Here is a 21,506-nt window from a genome sequence, read left to right as displayed (position 1 = left end):
ATTTTTAGCTATCATTTCAAAATAAATATAAAATTGAATATTTGAAGTACATATTTATGTTTCAAATGTTTATACTTGTGATTAATTTAGACATTCAGATCAATTTTCCGGATTTTTTAGATTTTTAATTTTTCGGCTTATCTGTTCAGATTCGGCTAATAACACTTTGGATTAGGATATGTTTGTACCATCCTACAAGACTATTTTTGCTATTTCTACATTTCGGACCGGATACGAAATGAGTTTTTTAGCTTGGATTCGATTCAGACTCCGGGTTACGGATTTTATGTCCAAATCTACTTTAAATAAAGATAAAATGCGATTATATAAAGTTTTCATCGAAAATTATCCTGCGTTTTGAAAGCGCGGATCAAAATCTAGTGTTTTGTTAAACTTTAAATAATAGGTTTAAATTTACACTCCATCACTCTTAGTAACATTATAGTACATATCATGAATTACTTAATTACTCTATGAGAGATAAAAAAAAGAGAGTAAATAGTAAACTAAAAAACCAAGCCCACAGGTAACATTTTTCGTTGGTCATAAAGTTGTAACAAAACCACTAGCTCCCCGATTATAACAATACTTGCGGCTTCTTTTTTTTGTAACTTAATACTTGCGGCTTCTGCAGCCACTGGTTTACGTTATGTACCACTTTCTCGATTCTCACCTTTATAAGCGCAACGCTCCACGAAACCCTCCAAGCACATTAATTTTTCAGAGCTAAAGATAATATACACTGTTAACTAAAAGAGATACATAAAAAGATGAACGCCGGAAAGCAAGCTTCGTGGACAGTGGCGACTGTGATAGCTGTGGTGGAAGTGCTCAAGGACCAAGGCGTTGCTCGCTGGAACTACCCTCTCCGTTTACTCCACAAAAACGCCATGGCTCATGTCCGTACCATCATTATCCCATCTCGCTCCTCTCCTCCTCCTCCTGCGTCTTCTTCTTCATCGGCTGATATTATCAGATCCAAACAGCGCATGACCAAGTCCTTTGAGAAAGCTATGGGGCTTAGCTGCTTTGGTCCCACCACCGTTAGATTCTAAATCTCCTATTGTATTCTTGTTTGTATTCATGTACGTCTCGATATGACTTTTAGGCCCACCACAGCTTTAACTTGGAACCATTCATAAGCTTAAAACAAATTTTATCAATTTTGAAAGTAATTTGCCGATGAATTGGTCTATTGGTTAAAATTTTAGATTATTTAGTAGAATTCTGTGAAGTTACAAGTTCAAGTCCGGTCGAAAATAGTACTCTCCAAAAAATTAATTAAATGGTTTAGAGTTCGTCCTACTATTTACTATACCTGCATACATAAGTTGGGTTTTAATATTGGGACACTTGACAGAAAACAAACCGGAGCGTTAAGCTCAATAAAAAAAAAGTTCTATCTCGATTTATGATGCACCACAAAGAATCTTAACTTTCGCATCATGTTACATGAATGTACAACCGGCTGAGACAGATCCCTGGGTCTCACGGTTGCTCTTCCATCAGGGGAAACAATTTTATACTCTCTAATTTTTTTAAAAAATTATTCTCTCAGTATCAAATTATAAGTAGTTTTGCTTTAAAGCTTAAATTTCAAAATAATCATTTTTATCTTTAACATCTAGTCGAAAAAGGAAAGAGAATAGTCAATAATAAATTATACATTAAATTTTGCAATTTCTTAGCTAACTAATTAACTTTTGTATCGAAGCTTAGAAACAATTTATATTTTGAAATAAGAAAAAACCGCTAAAACTATTCATATATTGAAATAGGGGAGGAATATGTTTTGTAATTTTCATACATATTAAAAATATTTTTTTTTATGATTAACTATTTTCATAATTTTTAATCAATAAAAAATCAGTAGACATAACTAATTCTTTGAAGTCTACAATTTATCTTTTGTAACTAATAAAAAATGCATTAAAATGTAAAAAGTATATCAAGCAGTGGACGCGGTTTGTTGTGTGGTGGGACAAGCTGAAAAATATGCCACTTGAATGGTGTCCACAGATAGTATTGTTCACCAATCACTTTAGTCAAAAACATTTTGCCAAGTTCTTTATAAAAAGACAAAGCCTCTCACTATATCAAAAGTTCAAAACTACACGCTAGGCCTCGGTATTTTAATCTTGGACCCAAAAATCGGGAAAAGGCTTATTCATGTCCGCACAATGAAACCAGGGAAAATACATACTTAAATAATATTAACGTGCCAAAACATTCCTAAACTAAATAAGAATTTGAATTGCATACCTAAACTCATAATAAATAGCTAAAACATTCATATAACCGGTTATATGATGATTTGGAATATTTTTAAAATTTTTTTGTAGTTTAATCCCTATAATTCTATTTTTTTAATATGTCTTAAATAACTTAAATAATCAATTTTATCATATTTATAATTTTAATTTGAAAAGTACAATTTTATTTTTTTACCAGATTTTAATTAAATTTAAATAATAAAATTAATTATTTATCAGAAATTTAGATAGTTATCTTATACAATATATTAATTAATTTAGTTATCAAAGTATGTTATCTACCTTATTAAAGCATGAGAATTAATTATAAATAATATTACTCATATGTAATATTTACAAGAAATACCAATCAATTTATATTTATATAACATTTTCCTTACAAGTATAGTCGTTCAAATTTTAATCAACATAACTAAAAATACTCTTTAGAAATTTGATTTTAGAGTAGAGATCTTTAATAAGATTACCCTTACTTAATAAAAAGAAAAGAATGACTAGTTAACCAAAAATAGTTTCGAACGCATCATCTCAAGAAAGCAAATATCGCACAAAACCACTAGACCATATTACATTATTTGTATTTTGCTACAAAACTAGTATGTAATATTAATAATACACAAAAAGTTTACAAAACTATTTCCCGATTAATTCTCGTATAATTACCAAATAATTGATTCGGCGCTAGGTTAGGGTCAAGCGCACATATTATGCCTAGTTTAATTAACATTGGTTTTGATAACTACAAACAAAAATTACAAATTTTTAATTTTATTTATATTATATATATCACGCAAGCATATAATAATATTTGCAACTCAAATAACCTAAGAAAATATAAAAAATATTTTATAAACTTTAAGAACTAGTGGGATTAAATTAGGCTTTAAATTATGATATTGTTTTTATGTTGTTTTCTATTTATTTAAATTTTTTGTATCAAATATTTCAATATGAAATAATAATAAAAATAATATATTTATATTATTAAATATATTTTATTTGATAAAAAAATATTTATATTTTATATATCACCATATATTAAAATTTATTTCCAATTTTGAAATTATAAATAAGGCCAATTTGATGATTTTAATTATTTGTGTCACTTTACAAACAAATAAGATGACAAAAACTAAAAGATAATAATTAAAAAAATAAATCAATATATTTTAAAATGGACTGACACGTGTCAGTTACGAGGTATGTTTTAGCTATTTATTATGAGTTTAGGTATGCAATTCAAATTCTTATTTAATTTAGGAATGTTTTGGCACGTTAATATTGTTTGGGTATGTATTTTCTCTGGCTTCATAGTGCGGGCATGAATAAGCCGTTTTTCCCCCAAAAATCTGAACTGAAATCTATCTAAAATTACTCGATCCGAAACCGAACAGGAAATTTACAAGTACCTTTTGGGTCCAAATTTCTTTTACCCAAAAGAACTGAAACTAAAAAGAACCGACCTGAATAAACCCGAACCCGAAAATAATCAACCCGAATAGACCCGATCCAATATAAATCGAATTGTACCCGACTTGAAAACATGTATATCCAAAACTATGATTTTTTGTGTTCTATTTTATATATATTATTTTATGATTTAGTTGAAATATCTTTTGTTAATCATATTTGTTATTATTTTGTAATATTTTTAAAATGTAAAATTTAGAGTTTAAACATGTTTTTGTTTTAATTATTAATAGTTTAATTTAAACTATTTTGTAAAATTTTAGATATATGAAAAATATTGACTAAATTTGATGGAGTTTGAGTATGTCATGTCCTTCTCAGATTCTAAATACCCGAACCCGATCCGGATTCGATATGGATCCGAAAATTACGGGTATTTTATAAGTATTTTAATTATAGACCCGAACCGAACTTGATCCGAGAAGAACTGATCTGAAACCGAACCGATAATTTTCAAATACCTATTGGATCTAAATGTTTAGAATCCGAAAGATCCGGATCTAAAAGGAACTGGTCCGATCCGACCCGAAGATCCGAACGCCCAAGCCTACTGTACACCACGCGGATAACTCAACAACTATCCCTAACACAGCCAAATTATAATCAATACAATTTAAAATTACACCGACTTCGTGAGGATGCATATGCTCGTCTTTCTTTTCCTTTACCATGTTTCATGATTAGACCTTTACTTTGAAATTTATTTCTTTTTTGTAATCGATTATTTTTGAAAAATATTTTATGATTGGCTTTACAATTTTTTTATCACAAATATAACACATTAAAGTTAAAATGGTTAAAATAAATTTTATTAAAAATGTAAAACAACTATAGTTATAGGGTTGATTAATCTAAACTTATGGTTTAGATTTGAAGATGAGATTCGGAGTTGTGGGTTTAATTTTTTTTAAAAATATCTATAATTAGCATAGAAAATTTTAAATAGTGATTTTTAAAAGTTCATTTTTGATTTTTGGATTTAAAAAAGGGTTCTAAATGTTTTTGAAAAAATAAAAAAATTTTAAAACTTAATAAAGTTTTTTTAAATCAAAATAGATATATATATATATATTAAAATGTTTATTTATATTTATATATCTATAGAGTAAGAGTATAATTATAATTTTCTGGAACTTTTTCTGATCATTTTTAATGTATTCTTTGGAAAAAAAAAACATATTTAGATTTTGTTACTTGTTTTTTTTTCTATTCCAAAAACGTGCACTCTTAAAATTTACTACATAAAAAGGAAATAAATTCTAGTGAAAAAAGGAAATTAATTATCTCGTGAAATTAAGATGATATATACAGCCTACCTACTTTTATTGACCAAACTTGATTTTAAAGAAAGAACGCAAAAGAGAGAACAAAGACGAAGACTCTCATCGCCTCTTCTCTTCCCTACCTTCCCCCATCTCCCTAGCTTATTGATGATCTTGGAGCAAGAATCATGACCATCCTTCACAGGTTTCTGTCGAAGGATATGACCAACACCCCGTACTGTGGATCCGTTGGTTGCAAAGAAGAGCACACAGCTTTAGAATTTTGTGGACCCATTTGTTATAAAGAGTGTCCTTCCATCTGCCCGAAGGTCGATGTTACAGATCTTTCTCCACCAACAGTGATTCACCACTACATAGACGGAAACGTGAAAAGGATCTTGATCATCTCAACTACTTCTATCATCACAACTCTGTTTCTCCTTACTCTACTCGTTCTCTGTTTCAAGTGGTACAACAGGAGAAGATCAAGAGCGTTATCAAGAAGATGGAGCATGGAGGAAGCTAGGACCTGGGAGTTTGATGGACCGTCACCGGTTATTGTTGATCATCCGGTTTGGCATATAAGAACCATCGGTTTGAATCCAACGGTTATAAGCTCGATCAAAGTTTTTAAGTATAGCAAACAAGATGGTGTTGTGGAAGGAACTGATTGTTCGGTTTGTTTAAGCGAGTTCGAAGAAGAAGAGACGCTTAGGTTGTTACCAAAGTGCAGACATGCTTTTCATGTTCCTTGTATTGATACTTGGCTTAGATCACACACCAATTGCCCGGTTTGTCGTGCTCCTGTTGTTGCGGTAAGTGGTGATGATAGTGACGGTGTTGAGGAGATCCTTGTGAGGATTCTAGAGGAGGAAAGTGGAGAACTCGATGAAGAAACCGAGAGGGGTGATGAGGAAGAAGCTGACGAGTTTGTTAGTCTTGTTGTTAGTGATGAAGAAGAAGAGAAGTCGCTGCAGCGAGTGAGAAGGTCAGTGTCTTTGAGCTCGTTATCGGGTTTAAGGGTGAGTGAAGTTGTTGCTGCTGGTAGAGGAAAAGAGAAGGTGAAGAGAGGCAGTGTTGGATCTTCTGTTGTTGGGAGGTCAAGTTTCTTGAAGAGGTCTATCTCTTACAATGGTGAGTAGAACAAGCTCTATACAAATGTACTATATACTTTCTTGAAAGAAAATCAAAATAAGACTCGAAAGATAAGGTAGATTATATGTATTTAAGGTGATATGAAGAGGATGATCCTACTGCATATTGTTTATCAAAGCTGCTACTCTTGTCAAGTTAAAAGAGTTCTCACAGCTTATACTTTGCTTTAGATACAATAGGTTGTAAGTTGATAAGTATTATTAATTAATATATATATACCAAGGTTTCATTTTGAATGCTACTCTTTTTAGCGTTCTTGAACAACTGATCTGGAACTTTTATCGAAACTCTTCATAAACATTTGTACCCAGCAGCTAACGAGACTGCTATTTTCCCATGTAAATCAGTTAAATATGAATTGATCAACTCTTCAGGGCGTTCACCAAACTTAATCCACCTAAGTTGATGTATGGAGTTAGGTGACAAAAATACATATTTTTCTTCTAAAATTGAACTATCCTAAACATAAAAACGTTCACCCGTTACTCAAAACATAAAATACCTTGTGAACTTAAATTTTTTTTAGTAAAAACAGCCCCTCCTCATGTGAAATTGGGATTTATTTGGTCATCTGCTTACAATGTTTTGTTCCTCCTTATATTAACTTCACGCTGTTTTACATATAAAAGGACACACAACAAAACTTATTAACAGGGAAATGTTAAGCCAAGAGGGTTATAAATAAAAGTAGTGGAAATTCTGGGATCTTAAACTCATAATCTCCACCGTACACTTGAAGTCAGTCTTTAAAAATTTCAAGTGAAAGGATAATATTCATTAATTAATCATTATATACCAAAAAGAAAAATCAAACTGGAAACACAAAAAAAAAAAAACTGGTGGTCTTTGTACAACCATCAGATCACTATCACATGGAAACTGGTTCTTTGATCAAAAAAAAAGGAAAGAGAAGGAAACTGGTTCAAAAAAATGGACGTAGAGAAAGATGCTTAACATTTGCTGAATTCAAATTTAAAATCTTTGAAGATAGTAAATTCCCCTAAAATTAATCATCCGTTATTAATCCTTGATCAATTCTCCATCAAGGGAGTAGAAATGCTTTTGACAACTACAAAAGGAATTTGAGAGTGGGGTCCAAAGCTGACACGGCACAAACACTTTGGTTTCTCCGTCTTTGTTGGAGAAATGCATTCATATCCACTTCTTTTACAGAAACAAATAAAAATTCAATTTTTTTTAATTTAAATCTCTTCTTGCCTCTTCTATCTCTCAGATGAATGCTCTTTGTCCCTTGTTGTCGCATATTCGAAACACCCAACTTTCCTTTCATGGCATCATCCTCTCCCACTCACCTCTCTCTCTCCCTTGATCCTTCTTCTTCTTCCTCTTCCACCTCTCTCCTCAATCTCCAAACCCAAAGAACGGTACGTGTCGTCAAGTCTCTACCTTTTCTCTTTATTCGTCGGGATTTGATCGTGGGTTTGTCGCATTTTGATTCAGATCTTCCGTTCTAAGGACTTTGAGAAGACCCAGTTGAGAATTCCGGTTTCTTTCAGGTATATCTCTGAGTTTTCAGTTTAGTAATAATATGAATCTAACAAGATTTTGTTTTTGTGATGCATTTCGTTAGTACATCTTATGTTATTAGTCTCTTAGGTTGTTACTGGAAGAAGATTTGTTTTTGTTATGGTTCAAAATGGCAAAAACCTATGTGGAGATGTGTACTGTTACATTCAGGTCCTCACAGTAGTGTTTGGTTCTTTTTGTGGGTGTTTACAGGAAAAAAGCTGTCAACTTGCAAATGATGGCATCAGGGAAGACACCTGGACTGACTCAGGAAGCTACAGTTGATAGAGAAGATAACGCGGACGTGTTTGACGACATGAAACAGCGGTTCCTCGCCTTTAAGAAGCATAAGTACATGTAAGTGTCAGAGAGTACCTTGTTTCTTCAGTCTTTTGCTTCTTAATACATATGGTTTATGGAGGATTTGGTTGACAGGGATAACTTGGAACATTTCAAAAAATTGGCAGATGCTCAAGCTCCAAAGGTAGCTGTAAAAGTTTATTATTGTTTGTTTGTTGATGGTTGGTTTGAGATTATATTGTTATGGAGAAGGGAATGGTTGCTAACACTTGAAGCAACAGTTTCTGGTGATTGCTTGTGCAGACTCTAGGGTTTGTCCTTCTGCCATCCTTGGATTTCAACCGGGTGATGCATTCACTGTTCGTAATATTGCAAATTTAGTACCTTCATATGAGGTACAAAGTCTATACTGCAGACCGCCAGTGTTTTTTTTTTTCGTTTTCAGGACTGGTTCACATTTGATATAATTGCATTTGTCTGTTGTAGTCTGCACCTACCGAAACAAAAGCTGCTCTGGAGTTCTCTGTGAATACTCTTAATGTAAGCATCTTTTAGCTCTTGCAATTATATTAAGATATAATGCATTGCACCCTTTTAATAAAACATATGTATGAAAATAAATCTGTGTTTCAACTTGTTATAAGTAGAGCATTTGTTTTTAAGAAATTTTCTATAGAATCTTAACAAATGTCATTTGTCCACAGTTTATACTGTTCATGGTTCTGTTCCTTCCATGAAATTAGCTTTCTAAAGATTTATACTTTTTGATTCACTTGTCAAGATCTTGAACCACTGGAAAAAAAAACTCAAATCTAAAGGCAATATACACCAAATAAACACATTCATTGCAATTCTTTTTCTCATTGAGGAGTTGTGGGATTGATATATTAAAAATTGTAGGTGGAGAACATCTTAATTATTGGTCATAGCCGGTGTGGAGGAATTCAAGCTTTAATGAGCATGCAAGGCGAAGGAGATTCAAGGTTTCTTTTAATCACCTCATTTAATCACTCTATCCGGAGAAAAAATAAACATTTCTTAGTTGCTGATCTTTGTCTTATTATACTTTCCTGTAAACAGAAGTTTCATACATAACTGGGTGAAAGTGGGGAAAAAGGCAAAGGAAAGCACAAAAGCTGTTGCTTCAAACCTCCATTTTGATCACCAGTGCCAACATTGTGAAAAGGTGATGTCTTTTTTAGTAAATCAATGCAACTTATATATATCTAAAGATAATCAATGAACTTATATATAAGGTGTAAGAGTGCAGGCGTCGATAAATCATTCATTAGAAAGGCTGCTTGGTTACCCTTGGATAGAAGAGAAAGTGCGGAAAGGATCACTGTCTCTCCATGGCGGGTACTATGATTTTATAAACTGTACATTTGAGAAGTGGACCGTTGATTATGGAGAAAGCAGAGGCAAGAAAGAAGGCAGTGGGATTGCTGTTAAAAACCGGTCTGTTTGGTGATGACTTATGACCATCTCCATCTTTCATAGGATTCTCTTTCATAATTTGAGAAATATCTCAGACCTTATTTCTTGAAATTGGATCATCTTACGTTTTTAATTTGTTGCGGTTGTGTGTTGAAAAGATCATTTCGAGAGAGACGTACGTTTGTTTTGTCATTTTTATGGTTTGTGAATTCATGTTTCTCCTTTTGGTTTTCTTGATATGATTATTTTTGTCCAATGTAATGGGATCAGAGGCATACGGTTAGTACTCATGCTCGTGCTCATGCTCATGCTCATCAAGTACTTGCTCGGTTTCATAATATAACTAATTTTAGCTAAAAGTAGAAAGACTAAGAACATGCGCAGTGGCTCTAATTTAATAGAGTTTCTCACTACAAAACTATTAAAGAAAATGAATAGTAGGAGAGAGGAATAGAATAAAGACAGAATCATCCCTTTATGTAGGTATTTTCTCTGGATGTTAAGAAACTGAAAGCCACTTGTTCTTTATTCATTGCATAATTTTTTTTTTTCAAATTTAATTATTTTACTTTTAGTGTTATTAGGTAAGGAAGGAAGTCATTTTATAAAAAAACAATTAAACCATACTTTTTTATTAAAATTTTTTTTTTGTAAAACTTGTTTACAATTGCTTTCGAAAAACACACTTAATGCAAAAAATATTTTGCATGCATTTATATTTATTTATCGATAATACTAAAAATATAGATTTTATTTTATATATTTGGTTGTAACAAAATTACAAATATGTCTATACCAAATAAGAGATATGTCTTCTTATCCACTATAATTTATTTTGAAATCTCGAATACAACTGAATATTTGAAACTAATTAAAATGAACTCGTTATAATCTAATCATTTACTAAATTAATAAAGTAACTTATAACGACAAGTCGGATATTCATGAAACCATGTAAAACATATAAGGTCGAAAACATAAGTACTGGTAATTTTAAGAGTTCTTATCTGCAAACATATTATTCTTAGTATATCGTACACACTTTCTTCTTTTCTTCTTCATTATTTGTATCATTTATATAAATTCTTTCCAAAGTATTACATGATTTAAGAAGCAAGTTTTGGTATAATATTATACAAATTGAAAGAATCTTCAGTTGTTTGTCACTCCCAAGTATCATTACAGAAACATCATGGAATTGAAATGTCAATGATAGTATTATGATTTTTTCGGTGAATTTTCTCTGGACACAACTACTTTAAAAGTAATAAGAATAAGACCCTTCAAAATTTTATATGCTACAATTCCAATTTCCCCATCACATAATGAGTAATTAAAGTTATATTCATATTTGGATTCATTTTCCTTAATAAAATCTTCAATTTTGAATGTAAATGAATTTAATAATGATATTGTAATAAAAGTGTTGTAGAACTTTGAAATTATAAAAATTGTTCCACAACTATGATCATATAAACGATGTCATTTATTTTTCAATTGAAATATCACTGGTTACTTTCTGGTGTTTATTTTTTTTGTTTTGCAGTCCACTACTCAACAATAAAATGGATCAAATTGTCAATTAATTTACTATAAAGTATTAATCAGTGATATCGACATAAAAAGAGGTGAAAATAATAATCCAAAGCTATATTTTATTTAACCTCCTCAGGACTGACTCTTCACGTAAATAGAAACATATCGTTGTCTCATTATGGATCAAAGTCGGTCTGTCCTGGTTTTACTTCCCAGCCTAAATTAATTAAGATTGTTATTATTTGTAGATTAAAAATGAATATAACAAAAGCTAAAAAACTTCTTTTGAGCAGTCCACGGCTGTTGATGCTCTAAGGGTACCCATAGAAGATCGTCTCTCCATGTAAAAATAATTAAAAAATTAAGAAAGCAAGAGAAACAAAATAAAATTGGGAAACAATAGTTTGTAAAGAGATTACGTCGGCAACGTAAGCCACTACTGATAAGTGTCAATTTTTGCTTTAAGAAAGAAGTTATTTTATTTTAAAAATATATCATTTAATATATAAATTAAATATAACCGAACCAATCATAAATAAATCTATATAATTTGATTGGTCACACTATATTCAATAAATATAAAAACTATCTAGAAATGTGAGAATTACTTATATTTTGAAATAAAAAAATTATCCTCAAACTACTTATGTTATAAAAAAAGAGAGAGTAGTATATCCCCTATATATTAAAAGAGAAACATTACAAATTCTGAACCATGACACGTGTCATCACGAGAATCAATTTCAAAACTCTTAGAAAAATAATTTGGTCTATCTAAACATATAGTATATTTTTTATTAAACTAATTATATAATTAATTATTAAAATAAAAATATTCTTCTTTATTTCTTTAAATAGAACATACGGAATTACCTAATCTATTCAAAAAATATATATAATAGTTAATGATTTTAAATAAAAAAGATTTGATAATAATTTATATTTCCTCTATCATTTTTGTTATATATTAATATTATTAGAATAAATTAGACAATCAAATTAACCAAATAATAAAAATTTCGATTTTTTTATATATGTTATATTTTGAATTTTTAAAAATGAATATAAATTAATAAATTTTTAAATATCTCACTTTGAAAATTTATGATCAGTGGTTTAATTTTTATATATAACAAGATACAAATGTTCATAAAATTATATGAGTAGGATGTCTTATTTAATAAATATTAGATTAAATATATATATATATATATATCATTTAAATTAAATTAGATATTATATAAATGCATAAATATTTAAATTTCAAAATTTTCATTGAACAAATACTAAGAATTTAATATTTTAGTTTCAAAATTTTCATTGAATTTGTAAAAATGATTATAACTTAATAAAAATATTAAAAGTTCCATATTGAAAATTTGGTTATCAATGTTTCAATAAAACCATGTAAATAGGACATTTTTATTTAATAAATAGTCATATTAAAAAAATATACTATACATCGATGTTCATATCATTAAATTTAATTATAAAAGTATAAAAGATAAAAATGATTATTTGAATTTATTTACCATAAAATTATTTTAAATAAAATTAATTATTTTGATCTATATGTCTGCACTAATTTAGTTGCATATGTAATAGTCACTGATCTCTCACGAATTTAATATAAGTAAAAGAACACAAACAAATACTACAATATTACATAAAATTTTATGTATATCCAACATTCATCCCGCGCAAGGCGCATATCTTAATCTAGTTGCTATATATTTGTCATTCATTTATTATAAGGTAAGAAATACAGTCAATAGTTAGCTTAAGTTGATGATTAATCTTCACATATACGGAAGAGTTAGGTTACAACAATATGTTAATTACAATAGTTGAATCATACTATTAAGTCTATAGAGACAACTCAAGGGCTGATAGTGGGAGTTGCAGGGAGAGAGGGCGGCGGCGAGATGGATGGAACCGGCTTGAGGTTTCCAGAGGGTGTTGCTGGAGGAAAAGAAGGGGAACAGGTTTGGGAAACTGAGGGAATTTTGGGAAACCAGGACCCGGAAACTGAGGAAAACCGGGTTTGGGGAACTGAGGGAATGGCATTGGATTGGTTGGGAAACCGGGTCTTGGAAGATGAAAACCGGGTTTGGGGAAATGAGGTCTAAAAAATCGTCGTCTTAACATTTTCTTCTTGGTAAGTTGTTTTGCAGCTACACTTGAAGTGATCATGGAGGAGAACATGAGAGCCATGAGAATAGAAGATGCTAAGAAGATTTTAGACGAAGCCATTGTGCTAGAAACAAAAAAGAAAAAGCTCTTCAATGCTAATTGATGTGTGTGTTTTGTTTGAGTTTTTCTTCTCCTAGTGGACGTGGGTTTATATAGAAGCAAACTCGAAGAAGATAGCGAGTACAAATGTAATTTCATTTGACTGTTTTTTTTTTTCTTTTTATAGGTTCACCTAATATTTTCATTATTAAGAATAGAAAACCGGTAATATTGTTACCATCTTGTTGCTACTCGTTTGAAACATATGTTACATTGTAGTTGTAAACAACAAAACATATCCATAAGATGTAGAATTGACCAAGCCTAATCATATTACATCAACATTGAGGACATACATCTAGCGAACCGTTACCCTTGTTGTGTTCCGGAACCTTACTCAAAACGAGTCTCGCCCACTCACCAAAATATGTCTCATTGTATCCAATCATAGCGTTTTTATAGACCAACGACATACATCGCTTATCAGTATCAGGAAACTTGCATGTTTCTCCAAAAGGGTCATGCCACGCTCCTTCATGTCTCATCCCTGACCAATTAGCTCCCCATTTGTACACAAGTTGACCAACTCCAGCTAGCTTAAGCCATCCTTTGGGGAAAAACTCCATCACACTACTATTTCTATCCATTAGAAACAAGTTAGTCAGCTGTGCACCGTGTGGTGATACCAACACATCTGTCTTCTTCATCAGATCCACTTGCTCACAAAACGTTAGATTGTTTGAATAAGAAACACTTAATACACACCCTTCTACTCTCTCACACTCCCTTTTGAAGACATTGATGACGGCTGACTCGTTTTTGAAAGATCTGGCTCCTGTTCTCATTAACAATGTCATACCGATCCGCGGGTTTGATGTCTCTGGTGAGCTGATGTTACAGTAGTTTCTTGCTTTGCATCTAAGGTGGTCAAAAACCTCTAGTCTTCTCTCCCTTGACATTCCACCTTCATTGTGTCTCATAACAACTGCCTTCTCAAAGCAAACCGGCTTGTTCACATCAACAAAATGTATAATCTCTGGCTCTTGACCATAAGTGGCTGTGAGTATTTCGCTCAACCAATTCCCCATCCAGTACCTTAGTTCTCCCTTGTGGTATAAAACCCATTTTTGAGGCTTTTCACATTGGTTTCTTAAGCTCCAAGAAACAAATGGGAATGCTGCCGTTAGTCCATGCCACAAGTTACCGTAATCGTATTGATTGTATGAAACAAAAGTCAAACCCTTCTGAAGAATGGCATTGGTCGGAAGAGCTTCAGGCCAAGCCAACGCGTAGTAGTTCCATGATCCATCATGTTCATCAACACCTTTCAAGCATAAAAGCCTTCCTTTGGAGGAATCTGAAGGAAAATCTTGATACTGAGCCTCGCCTTTGGTTTGGTTATCAAAGAGAGAGCTCATGAACCAGGTGTGACCTTCGAGTGGTTTGTTTGAAAAGCGAATATCCTTGAGTGGAAGGAATGTCACTGATTCACGTAGCTTTTCAACCAAGTAAGCTGTCTTGTTCTCAGATTGTTGTTCAGGTTGGTGTTTCAGATACGTCAAGAGTGCAGGTGGGAGTGAAAGGGAATGTTGAGTGATTTGAAATGAACAGATTTGGAGAAGAACAAAAACAGTGGCAACGAGGCACAAGACGGTTAAGTAGAACTTAAGGGAGGAAAAGCAAGCAACTAGCCTTCGCCAAACACTAGTCGCCATTGTGAATTAGGGAGTAAGAGTGAATCACATAGAGTGAAGCAGAGTAGATTCAATATGTGAAAATAAACTTGTGAGCAATAGATGGTCAACGCAACGTTTACTTGCACAACGCCATTAATACTCGTGACAGATTTTGGATCAACCAGCACATGAGTTTTACAATTTTTAATTGACCGGTTTACATTCAACGATAAGTTTTATTTTAACTACTCTAGCTTAGATGCATACAGTTGTCTACTAGAATTATTCATATAAATAAAATAATTAAGCCACTGGTATTTATTTAGTTTCCTGTGTTAGCCGTCATTAATGTTAACTTGTTTTTCAATGGATGTGAATTGTTTTTGAATTTTGTTTATTTCTGCTGTTTTATTTTTGATTATCATAAACAATATAATAATATCTAATATAATTTTTAATAAATAAACAAACGTAATGTCATATCTGCATGTTTTAGCAGAAAATGAATATTTTGTTAAATATTATCACGATGCATATTTGAAAATTAATTTCTTAAAGGTTTGTCAATATTTTTTGTTTTTGTGTTAGTTTTAATTTGTAAAGTATTGGTGGATGTTAATTTTAAAGTCTTTTTATGGGATTGATTAGTTAAATAAAAAAAATAGAATCTAATAATATAAAGTAGAGTTACTCTCTCCTGTGAGAGCGCCACGTCACTAATTCGATCATCCTGGGTGCGACACCTGTCCACTCACTCTCAAAACTCGCCGTATGATTTATAAAATTTTGGGTTTCTTTCCCCTGAAGTTGGGCTTCTTCCACGCAGTCAGGCCCGTTGAACTCTACATTGGATATCAAAACTTAAACGTTGCGTTTTGGATTAGGGTTCGTAGTGTTCGTCTCGCGTCTCCAATCTTCCTCCATCGACTGATTCGTCTTCTTCTTCCACGAACAGAGACGGTAACCGATTCCCTGATAAAGCCCTCCTTAATCAATCACACACGATCTCCATTCAATGCGACCCCGTAGAGTGCAAGGCGGTGGACGCTCTGCTATAAAAAGGTACGAGTTCATGCTTTCAGAATCATCCTTCGTTCTAAACTAACCAGTAGACAAAAAGTTTGAGTCATGGCTAACGATTTGGTTTTCCTCTCTGATCTATGGACTGGCCGCTCTTCCTCCTCTATTCAAGTTCGCATGCTCTGATTTGACATGCTTTTTCTGGATTCTCAGGTAATCTATTTCACTGTTTTTTTTTTGTTTATAGTTTTAATTAGATCTCTGGTTAGATTCTATACAAATCTCCACCGTCTTGATTCTTAATTATTAAAATTCATTGTGTTTTGGAATCCGTAGATTTATGGCCAAGCCATCCCCCAACTTTTAATGTTTGCTATTTTCTTTTCATAATATTCATATTTTTACGGCTGTGAAAATTCTTCGTTTCTGACTATTAGTTTATTTAGATTTATTGCTGAGCCATTTCCCAGCTTTTGATGTTTGATATCTTCTTTCATAATGTGATAATACATGAAGTTCCTAATGAGTTGAGCGGCTGGTAGATAAAACTCAATGAGAGAAGACAGAAGCTGGAGAAGAGAAGAGTGAGGTTCAAGTTGTGCTCCTTGGACAAGGAATTGGAGATTTTTATCTGAATCCTCACCAATGTAAGGTCTCTGAACCACAAGTTTACAGGTTCTGCTGAGTACACAAGTCTAAGATATCTTGAGAGCTCATCAGGGGTAAGTTCTGAGAACAAGAGAAGACATTTCTTATGTCTCTACAACAGATTTAATGTTTAACTTATGCTCTAAATTGTTCCAAGAATCAAGTTTGGGTCTAGAAAAATGAGACAGAAACATTCAATACCTGAAACAAGAGCAGGAGCAACCAAGTCATGTGTCTGTTCTAGAGAGGATACGTCTGGAAGAAGAAACAGTAGAAGAGAAGATTAGATTGCTATCTTTTCATGATTCATGAATCTTCTAGAGAAGGACTCAGTTCACAGGTTTGTGAAGAAAGTTCTTGAAGCGTCAAGACTGAACTGGACTAATATCATGGCAAGATGCAACGAAGAAACATCACTACTTAACGAATTCTCACACGGCGATCACAACAAGGGTAAGCTTCTTCTGGTTCTTGATTACACGGACGAGAGTCTCCGAGAGATTTACCGTCGAGACATCATCAAGTTTTGGCCTTTCTTGAGAGTTATCATCAATCTACCATCTTCTTCCTTTAGAGAAGACCTGATTCACGAGACGCTGAGACGTTTCGACTGGGGTTTACTCTGCTGTGACACTCCAAGAACGTTGGATCAGATCATTGAGACTGATGTGGTAAAGCCATCATATCTTTGGTCGGGTTTTGGTGGTGAAGCTGAAGGTGGAAGTAGGCAGGCGCAGATAGCATCGGAGAAGGTGAAGAAAGCACACAATGCATAGGTGAAAGAGGATTGGAGTTCAAGACGCAGTTTTTTTTTAATGCTTAAGTCGTTTATGCTGTTTTTTTTTTCCTTTTCTGGTGTTTGTTTTATGAACAAGTTTGACTTTCACTCTTTGCTACTTCTATAAATTTGGTTTTTTAATACCAAATATAAAATATATCTCATTTCAGAAATATTTGGTATTATATTGTTTTTTTTAATTCTAAGTTAGTATTCTCTATATTATATCATGATTGTAAACAACAATCATATTTTGAGTCCAATTTGACAATGACAGCAGATACTAAACATGCGATGGTCCATTCATATTTGATATTTCCCTTCATTCGCATTTTATTCAACAAATATAATGCTCACACAGTAAGGCGGCTCCATAATAGTTAAGAAGCTAAACACATCACCTGTATACATTATATTTATAGCTTAGCATTGAAGTGGTTTACTTGGTTGGCTATCTCTGATCCGGTATGTTCTCAAGTACTGACTTTATCACTATCATCGCAGGAAAAGCAGCCACTGTGTTCTTCAACAATTATAGGCTTCGACGAAGATATCATTCACCAGTGTTTTAAGTGTCATATTTTGACTAAACTATGAAAACCTTCTTCTTAACGCTTAAACATTGTTTTTAATTTAAGATTTCATATAAAGAGTCTGTGACACACATTACATATATACTATGTTTTAAAGGATCAAGATATCAACAAAATATATAATAGAATTATATGCATACTACAAAGACACCATAAAGAAAGAGCCAGCATAAAAAAAAAAAAAATCCATGTTTAATTAAATAAACTATTATGTCTACTTGAAATATTCTTTCATGAATATTATAGCAAGAAAGGTAGAAAAAATTATAACTACATTCAATAAGAGAATTTTTATCGTACGTATTTATGTATAAATTAAATTACGCTTTAATATCAAAAATTATAGTTTAGTCAAACTTCTAAATTATTGTACTGTGAAAATTTTAATGGTTGATTAGAAAGAGTAGTTTAAGTATAACTAACAAATCCCTATAAGGAAAGTTATATATATATAGTTAGGATATATATATGCAATGAGCATAAAATTTTGAAGTACCCTACGAAATATAAAACAAAAAATTAGAAAATACAGAAAAATAATTAGTAAACCAATTAAGATAATAATAATAACAAACTATAAAAATAAAATGTTAAACCATAATATTATTAAATAAGTAAATATTAAATCAGATATTTTGTCGACGGAGAGATTTTGTTTATTTGCCTTAACTTGGACTGTATGCAAAAAAATTACTAAATATCAATAAAATTGTATTGTGTACATTATTAAACCCTTTAAATATACTACTATATTATATAAAATCAACATCTTCGGTTCGCTTGGTTTGCTCAGTTAATAAACCATACCATATCCATAAACCGTGATTTTTTAAATATAATATCAATTCACTAAAATCATTATTACCAGATCTAAACCATGTTTACTGATACCAATGCATAATTGATTGGATCTGAATAAACATAAAATGCCCTACATTTTGAGACACAATATTTTATTTAAAATGATTCTCATTTTCGTGTACCGTGCTCAGATTGTCCAAAATAATACATTTGTTGTTTTTCTTACCTTTTCTCTTTATTTCTTACTTTCTATTTTATATTTACTATTAAACTTATAACCACAATTAATTACATTATATATAAGCAAATATAACTAAAAAAACACAAAAAGCTAAACATAAAAACAAAATTGATAATATTATCAGTTACTAACATTCACCAAAACACATATAATAACTTAACGCACTATAAATTCTTTCAACTCGGAATTAAAAAGCCAACAATACTAAGAACTTGGTCATCATTAGTTAGTGATATAATTCAATTTGGTGTACGCAATAACCATACTCACACCCAATTTAAGATAAAAGATTTTTTTACAAAGTGACGTCTTTTATAAAAATCAATCTATCAAATTCCGCCTGTAGGGCGGGTCGACCCTAGTATTCTATATTTCAAGAAAAATTAGAGTACTTTTGGTTGCCTTCACTTCCATCAACACATACAACCATCTAAAGATTCATAACCATGGTTGCGTTCTACCACATCTTTCATCTTTTTTACTCTTTCCAAAACGCTTCTCGTCCAATCGCCAAAATAAGTCTCGTTGTATCCTATCTTAGCATTCTTGTAGACCGACATACATCGTCTATCAGTATCAGGAAATTGACATGTTTCTCCAAATGGATCACGCCACGCTCCTTCATGTTTCATTCCTGACCAATTAGCTCCCCATTGGTACACAAACTGACCAACACCTGCTAGCTTAAGCCATCCTTTAGGGTAAAACTCCATCACACTACTATTCCTATCCATTAGAACCAAGTTAGTGAGTTGTGCACCGTGTGGTGACACTAACACATCTGTGTTTCTCATTAGCTCCACTTGCTCACAAAATGTTAGATTGTTTGAATAAGCAATCTTTAGTTCACACCCTTCTACTCTCTTACACTCTCTCTTAAAAACATTTGTCACGGCTGAAATATTTTTGAACGATCTTGGTCCGGTTCTCATAAGCAATGTCATACCGATTCGAGGTTTTGAGGTCTTGGATGAGCTGTTACAATAACTTCTTGCTTTGCATCTAATGAGATCAAAGACTTCTATTCTTCTTTCCCTTGACATGCCACCTTCGTTGTGTCTCATTACAACCGCCTTCTCAAAGCAAACTGGTGTGTTCTCATCACCAAACCGTACAAATTCTGGTTCTTGATCATAAGTAGCTGTGATGATCTCTTTCAACCAAGTTCCCATGTTGAACCTGAGTTCTCCCCAGTGGTATAAAACCCATCTGTGAGGCTTTTCACATTGGTTTCTTAAGCTCCAAGCAACAAACGGGACCATGGCAGATAATCCATGCCACATGTTACCGTAATCGTAATGATTATATGAAACAAATGTCAATCCCTCTTGGAGACTAGCGTTGACCGGAAGAGCTTGAGGCCAAGCTAGTGCGTAGTAGTTCCATGACCCATCATGTTTATCAAACCCCTTCAAGCACAGAAGCCTTTCTCTGGAAGATTCTGAAGGAAACTCTTGATATTGAACCTCTCCTTTGGTTTGGTTATCATAGAGAGAGCTCATGAACCATGTATGACCTTCGAGTGGTTTGTTTGAAAAACGAAGGTCTTTTAGGGGAAGAAATGTTACCGACTCGCGTAGCTTCTCCACCAAGTAATCGTTGTGGGATACTTCAGGTTGTTGTTGTTGTTGGTGGTGGTTTAGATATGTGAGTAGTGATGGAGGGAGTAAAATGGGTTGTAAGGTAATGTGAAATGACCATATTTGGAGAAGAACAAAGACTGTGACGACAAGGCACAAGACATTCAAGGATAACTTAGGAGAGGAGGATAAGCAAGTGACTAGTCTCCATGAAACGCTGCGTCTAGTCATGTTATGAGGGAGAGTGAATGAACGTCATGAGAGAGAATGGTTCTATTTGATGATTGATGTGAAAATGAAACTCGTGAGAGGAAAAGTGAAGTGAACTTTTTTTACCAAAGAGGTTGATAAATTGCATGTTGGAAAAAGAACGTTATCAACGATGTGACCACATTTTGGCAGTTTTTAGCATCAGCCATGAGCCAACACAAGCTTCTTGTTTTATTTCTACAAAATTAAAAAGGCATTTATGAGTTTGTTCGCAAAGTTCGTAGCAAAGTATACTTTATATAAATTAGGGAGAAATTTTACTTTTACACTTTGTTTAATACCACTATTCAAATATACGCTTAGAAAGAAGACATTTTCATAAATACCTAAATCATTAATAGACAAAAGACAAAAATAACCCTCACAATTCTAACATAATTTCCTATCTCTTTCTCCCTCGAGAAAAATCTTCGACAGAATCTTCGACAGAGCGACGGCAACGGCAACACGACGAGAGCGAGCGACGGCAACGGCAACGCGGCGACGAGATCGAGCGACGACGGCGACGAGATCGAACGACGACGACAAGATCGAGCGACCGACAGCGACGAGATCGAGCGACGGTGACAAGATCGAGTGTATCTTCTCTCACGAAGCAGACGAGATCGAGCGACGACGGGGAGATCGAGCGACGACGGGGAGATCGAGCGACGACGGCGACGAGATTGAGCAAGAATCACAACTTGTAAGTAATTTTCTCGGATTTT

The 21,506-nt window shown here is 32.7% G+C and overlaps 4 protein-coding genes and 1 pseudogene across 4 annotated transcripts; 3 read left to right on the top strand and 2 right to left on the bottom strand.

The window, feature by feature from the left end:
• The first annotated feature begins 313 nt into the window (after positions 1–313).
• BNAC03G66540D lies at positions 314–1,175 on the top strand. Its single transcript, XM_013799415.3, has one exon. The coding sequence runs from the start codon at positions 771–773 to the stop codon at positions 1,053–1,055; it is 285 nt and encodes a 94-aa protein (XP_013654869.1). The 5' UTR covers positions 314–770; the 3' UTR covers positions 1,056–1,175.
• Positions 1,176–5,026: 3,851 nt separating this feature from the next.
• On the top strand, positions 5,027–6,396 carry LOC106361096 (annotated as a pseudogene).
• A 902-nt stretch (positions 6,397–7,298) lies between these two features.
• LOC106361095 (beta carbonic anhydrase 5, chloroplastic) lies at positions 7,299–9,680 on the top strand. The gene is made up of 9 exons (XM_013800795.3): positions 7,299–7,545; positions 7,622–7,677; positions 7,901–8,044; positions 8,123–8,171; positions 8,269–8,382; positions 8,474–8,527; positions 8,888–8,970; positions 9,068–9,173; positions 9,258–9,680. Exons 1-9 carry the CDS (start codon positions 7,399–7,401, stop codon positions 9,456–9,458), a joined length of 954 nt encoding a protein of 317 aa, XP_013656249.1. The 5' UTR covers positions 7,299–7,398; the 3' UTR covers positions 9,459–9,680.
• A 2,625-nt stretch (positions 9,681–12,305) lies between these two features.
• On the bottom strand, positions 12,306–15,508 carry LOC106358975. The gene has a single exon (XM_048750415.1). The coding sequence runs from the start codon at positions 14,905–14,907 to the stop codon at positions 13,531–13,533; it is 1,377 nt and encodes a 458-aa protein (XP_048606372.1). The 5' UTR covers positions 14,908–15,508; the 3' UTR covers positions 12,306–13,530.
• A 3,683-nt stretch (positions 15,509–19,191) lies between these two features.
• Positions 19,192–20,890, bottom strand: LOC106358974. The gene has a single exon (XM_013798748.3). The coding sequence runs from the start codon at positions 20,758–20,760 to the stop codon at positions 19,363–19,365; it is 1,398 nt and encodes a 465-aa protein (XP_013654202.2). The 5' UTR covers positions 20,761–20,890; the 3' UTR covers positions 19,192–19,362.
• Positions 20,891–21,506: the final 616 nt, after the last annotated feature.

This window comes from Brassica napus, chromosome C3, assembly GCF_020379485.1.
Source record: "Brassica napus cultivar Da-Ae chromosome C3, Da-Ae, whole genome shotgun sequence".
NCBI classification, from domain to species: domain Eukaryota; kingdom Viridiplantae; phylum Streptophyta; class Magnoliopsida; order Brassicales; family Brassicaceae; genus Brassica; species Brassica napus.
This window is presented reverse-complemented; position numbering and strand designations above follow the sequence as displayed.

What these genes read in the sequence shown, in the direction of transcription:
- BNAC03G66540D (XM_013799415.3), top strand. Translation starts at nt 771, where the DNA reads ATGAACGCCGGAAAGCAAGCTTCGTGGACAGTGGCGACTGTGATAGCT.
- LOC106361095 (XM_013800795.3), top strand. Translation starts at nt 7,399, where the DNA reads ATGCTCTTTGTCCCTTGTTGTCGCATATTCGAAACACCCAACTTTCCT. An exon ending in ATTTAGTACCTTCATATGAG is followed by an intron (nt 8,383 to 8,473) that starts GTACAAAGTCTA and finishes TGTCTGTTGTAG; the next exon opens with TCTGCACCTACCGAAACAAA. An exon ending in CAAGGCGAAGGAGATTCAAG is followed by an intron (nt 8,971 to 9,067) that starts GTTTCTTTTAAT and finishes TCCTGTAAACAG; the next exon opens with AAGTTTCATACATAACTGGG.
- LOC106358975 (XM_048750415.1), bottom strand. Translation starts at nt 14,907, where the DNA reads ATGGCGACTAGTGTTTGGCGAAGGCTAGTTGCTTGCTTTTCCTCCCTT.
- LOC106358974 (XM_013798748.3), bottom strand. Translation starts at nt 20,760, where the DNA reads ATGACTAGACGCAGCGTTTCATGGAGACTAGTCACTTGCTTATCCTCC.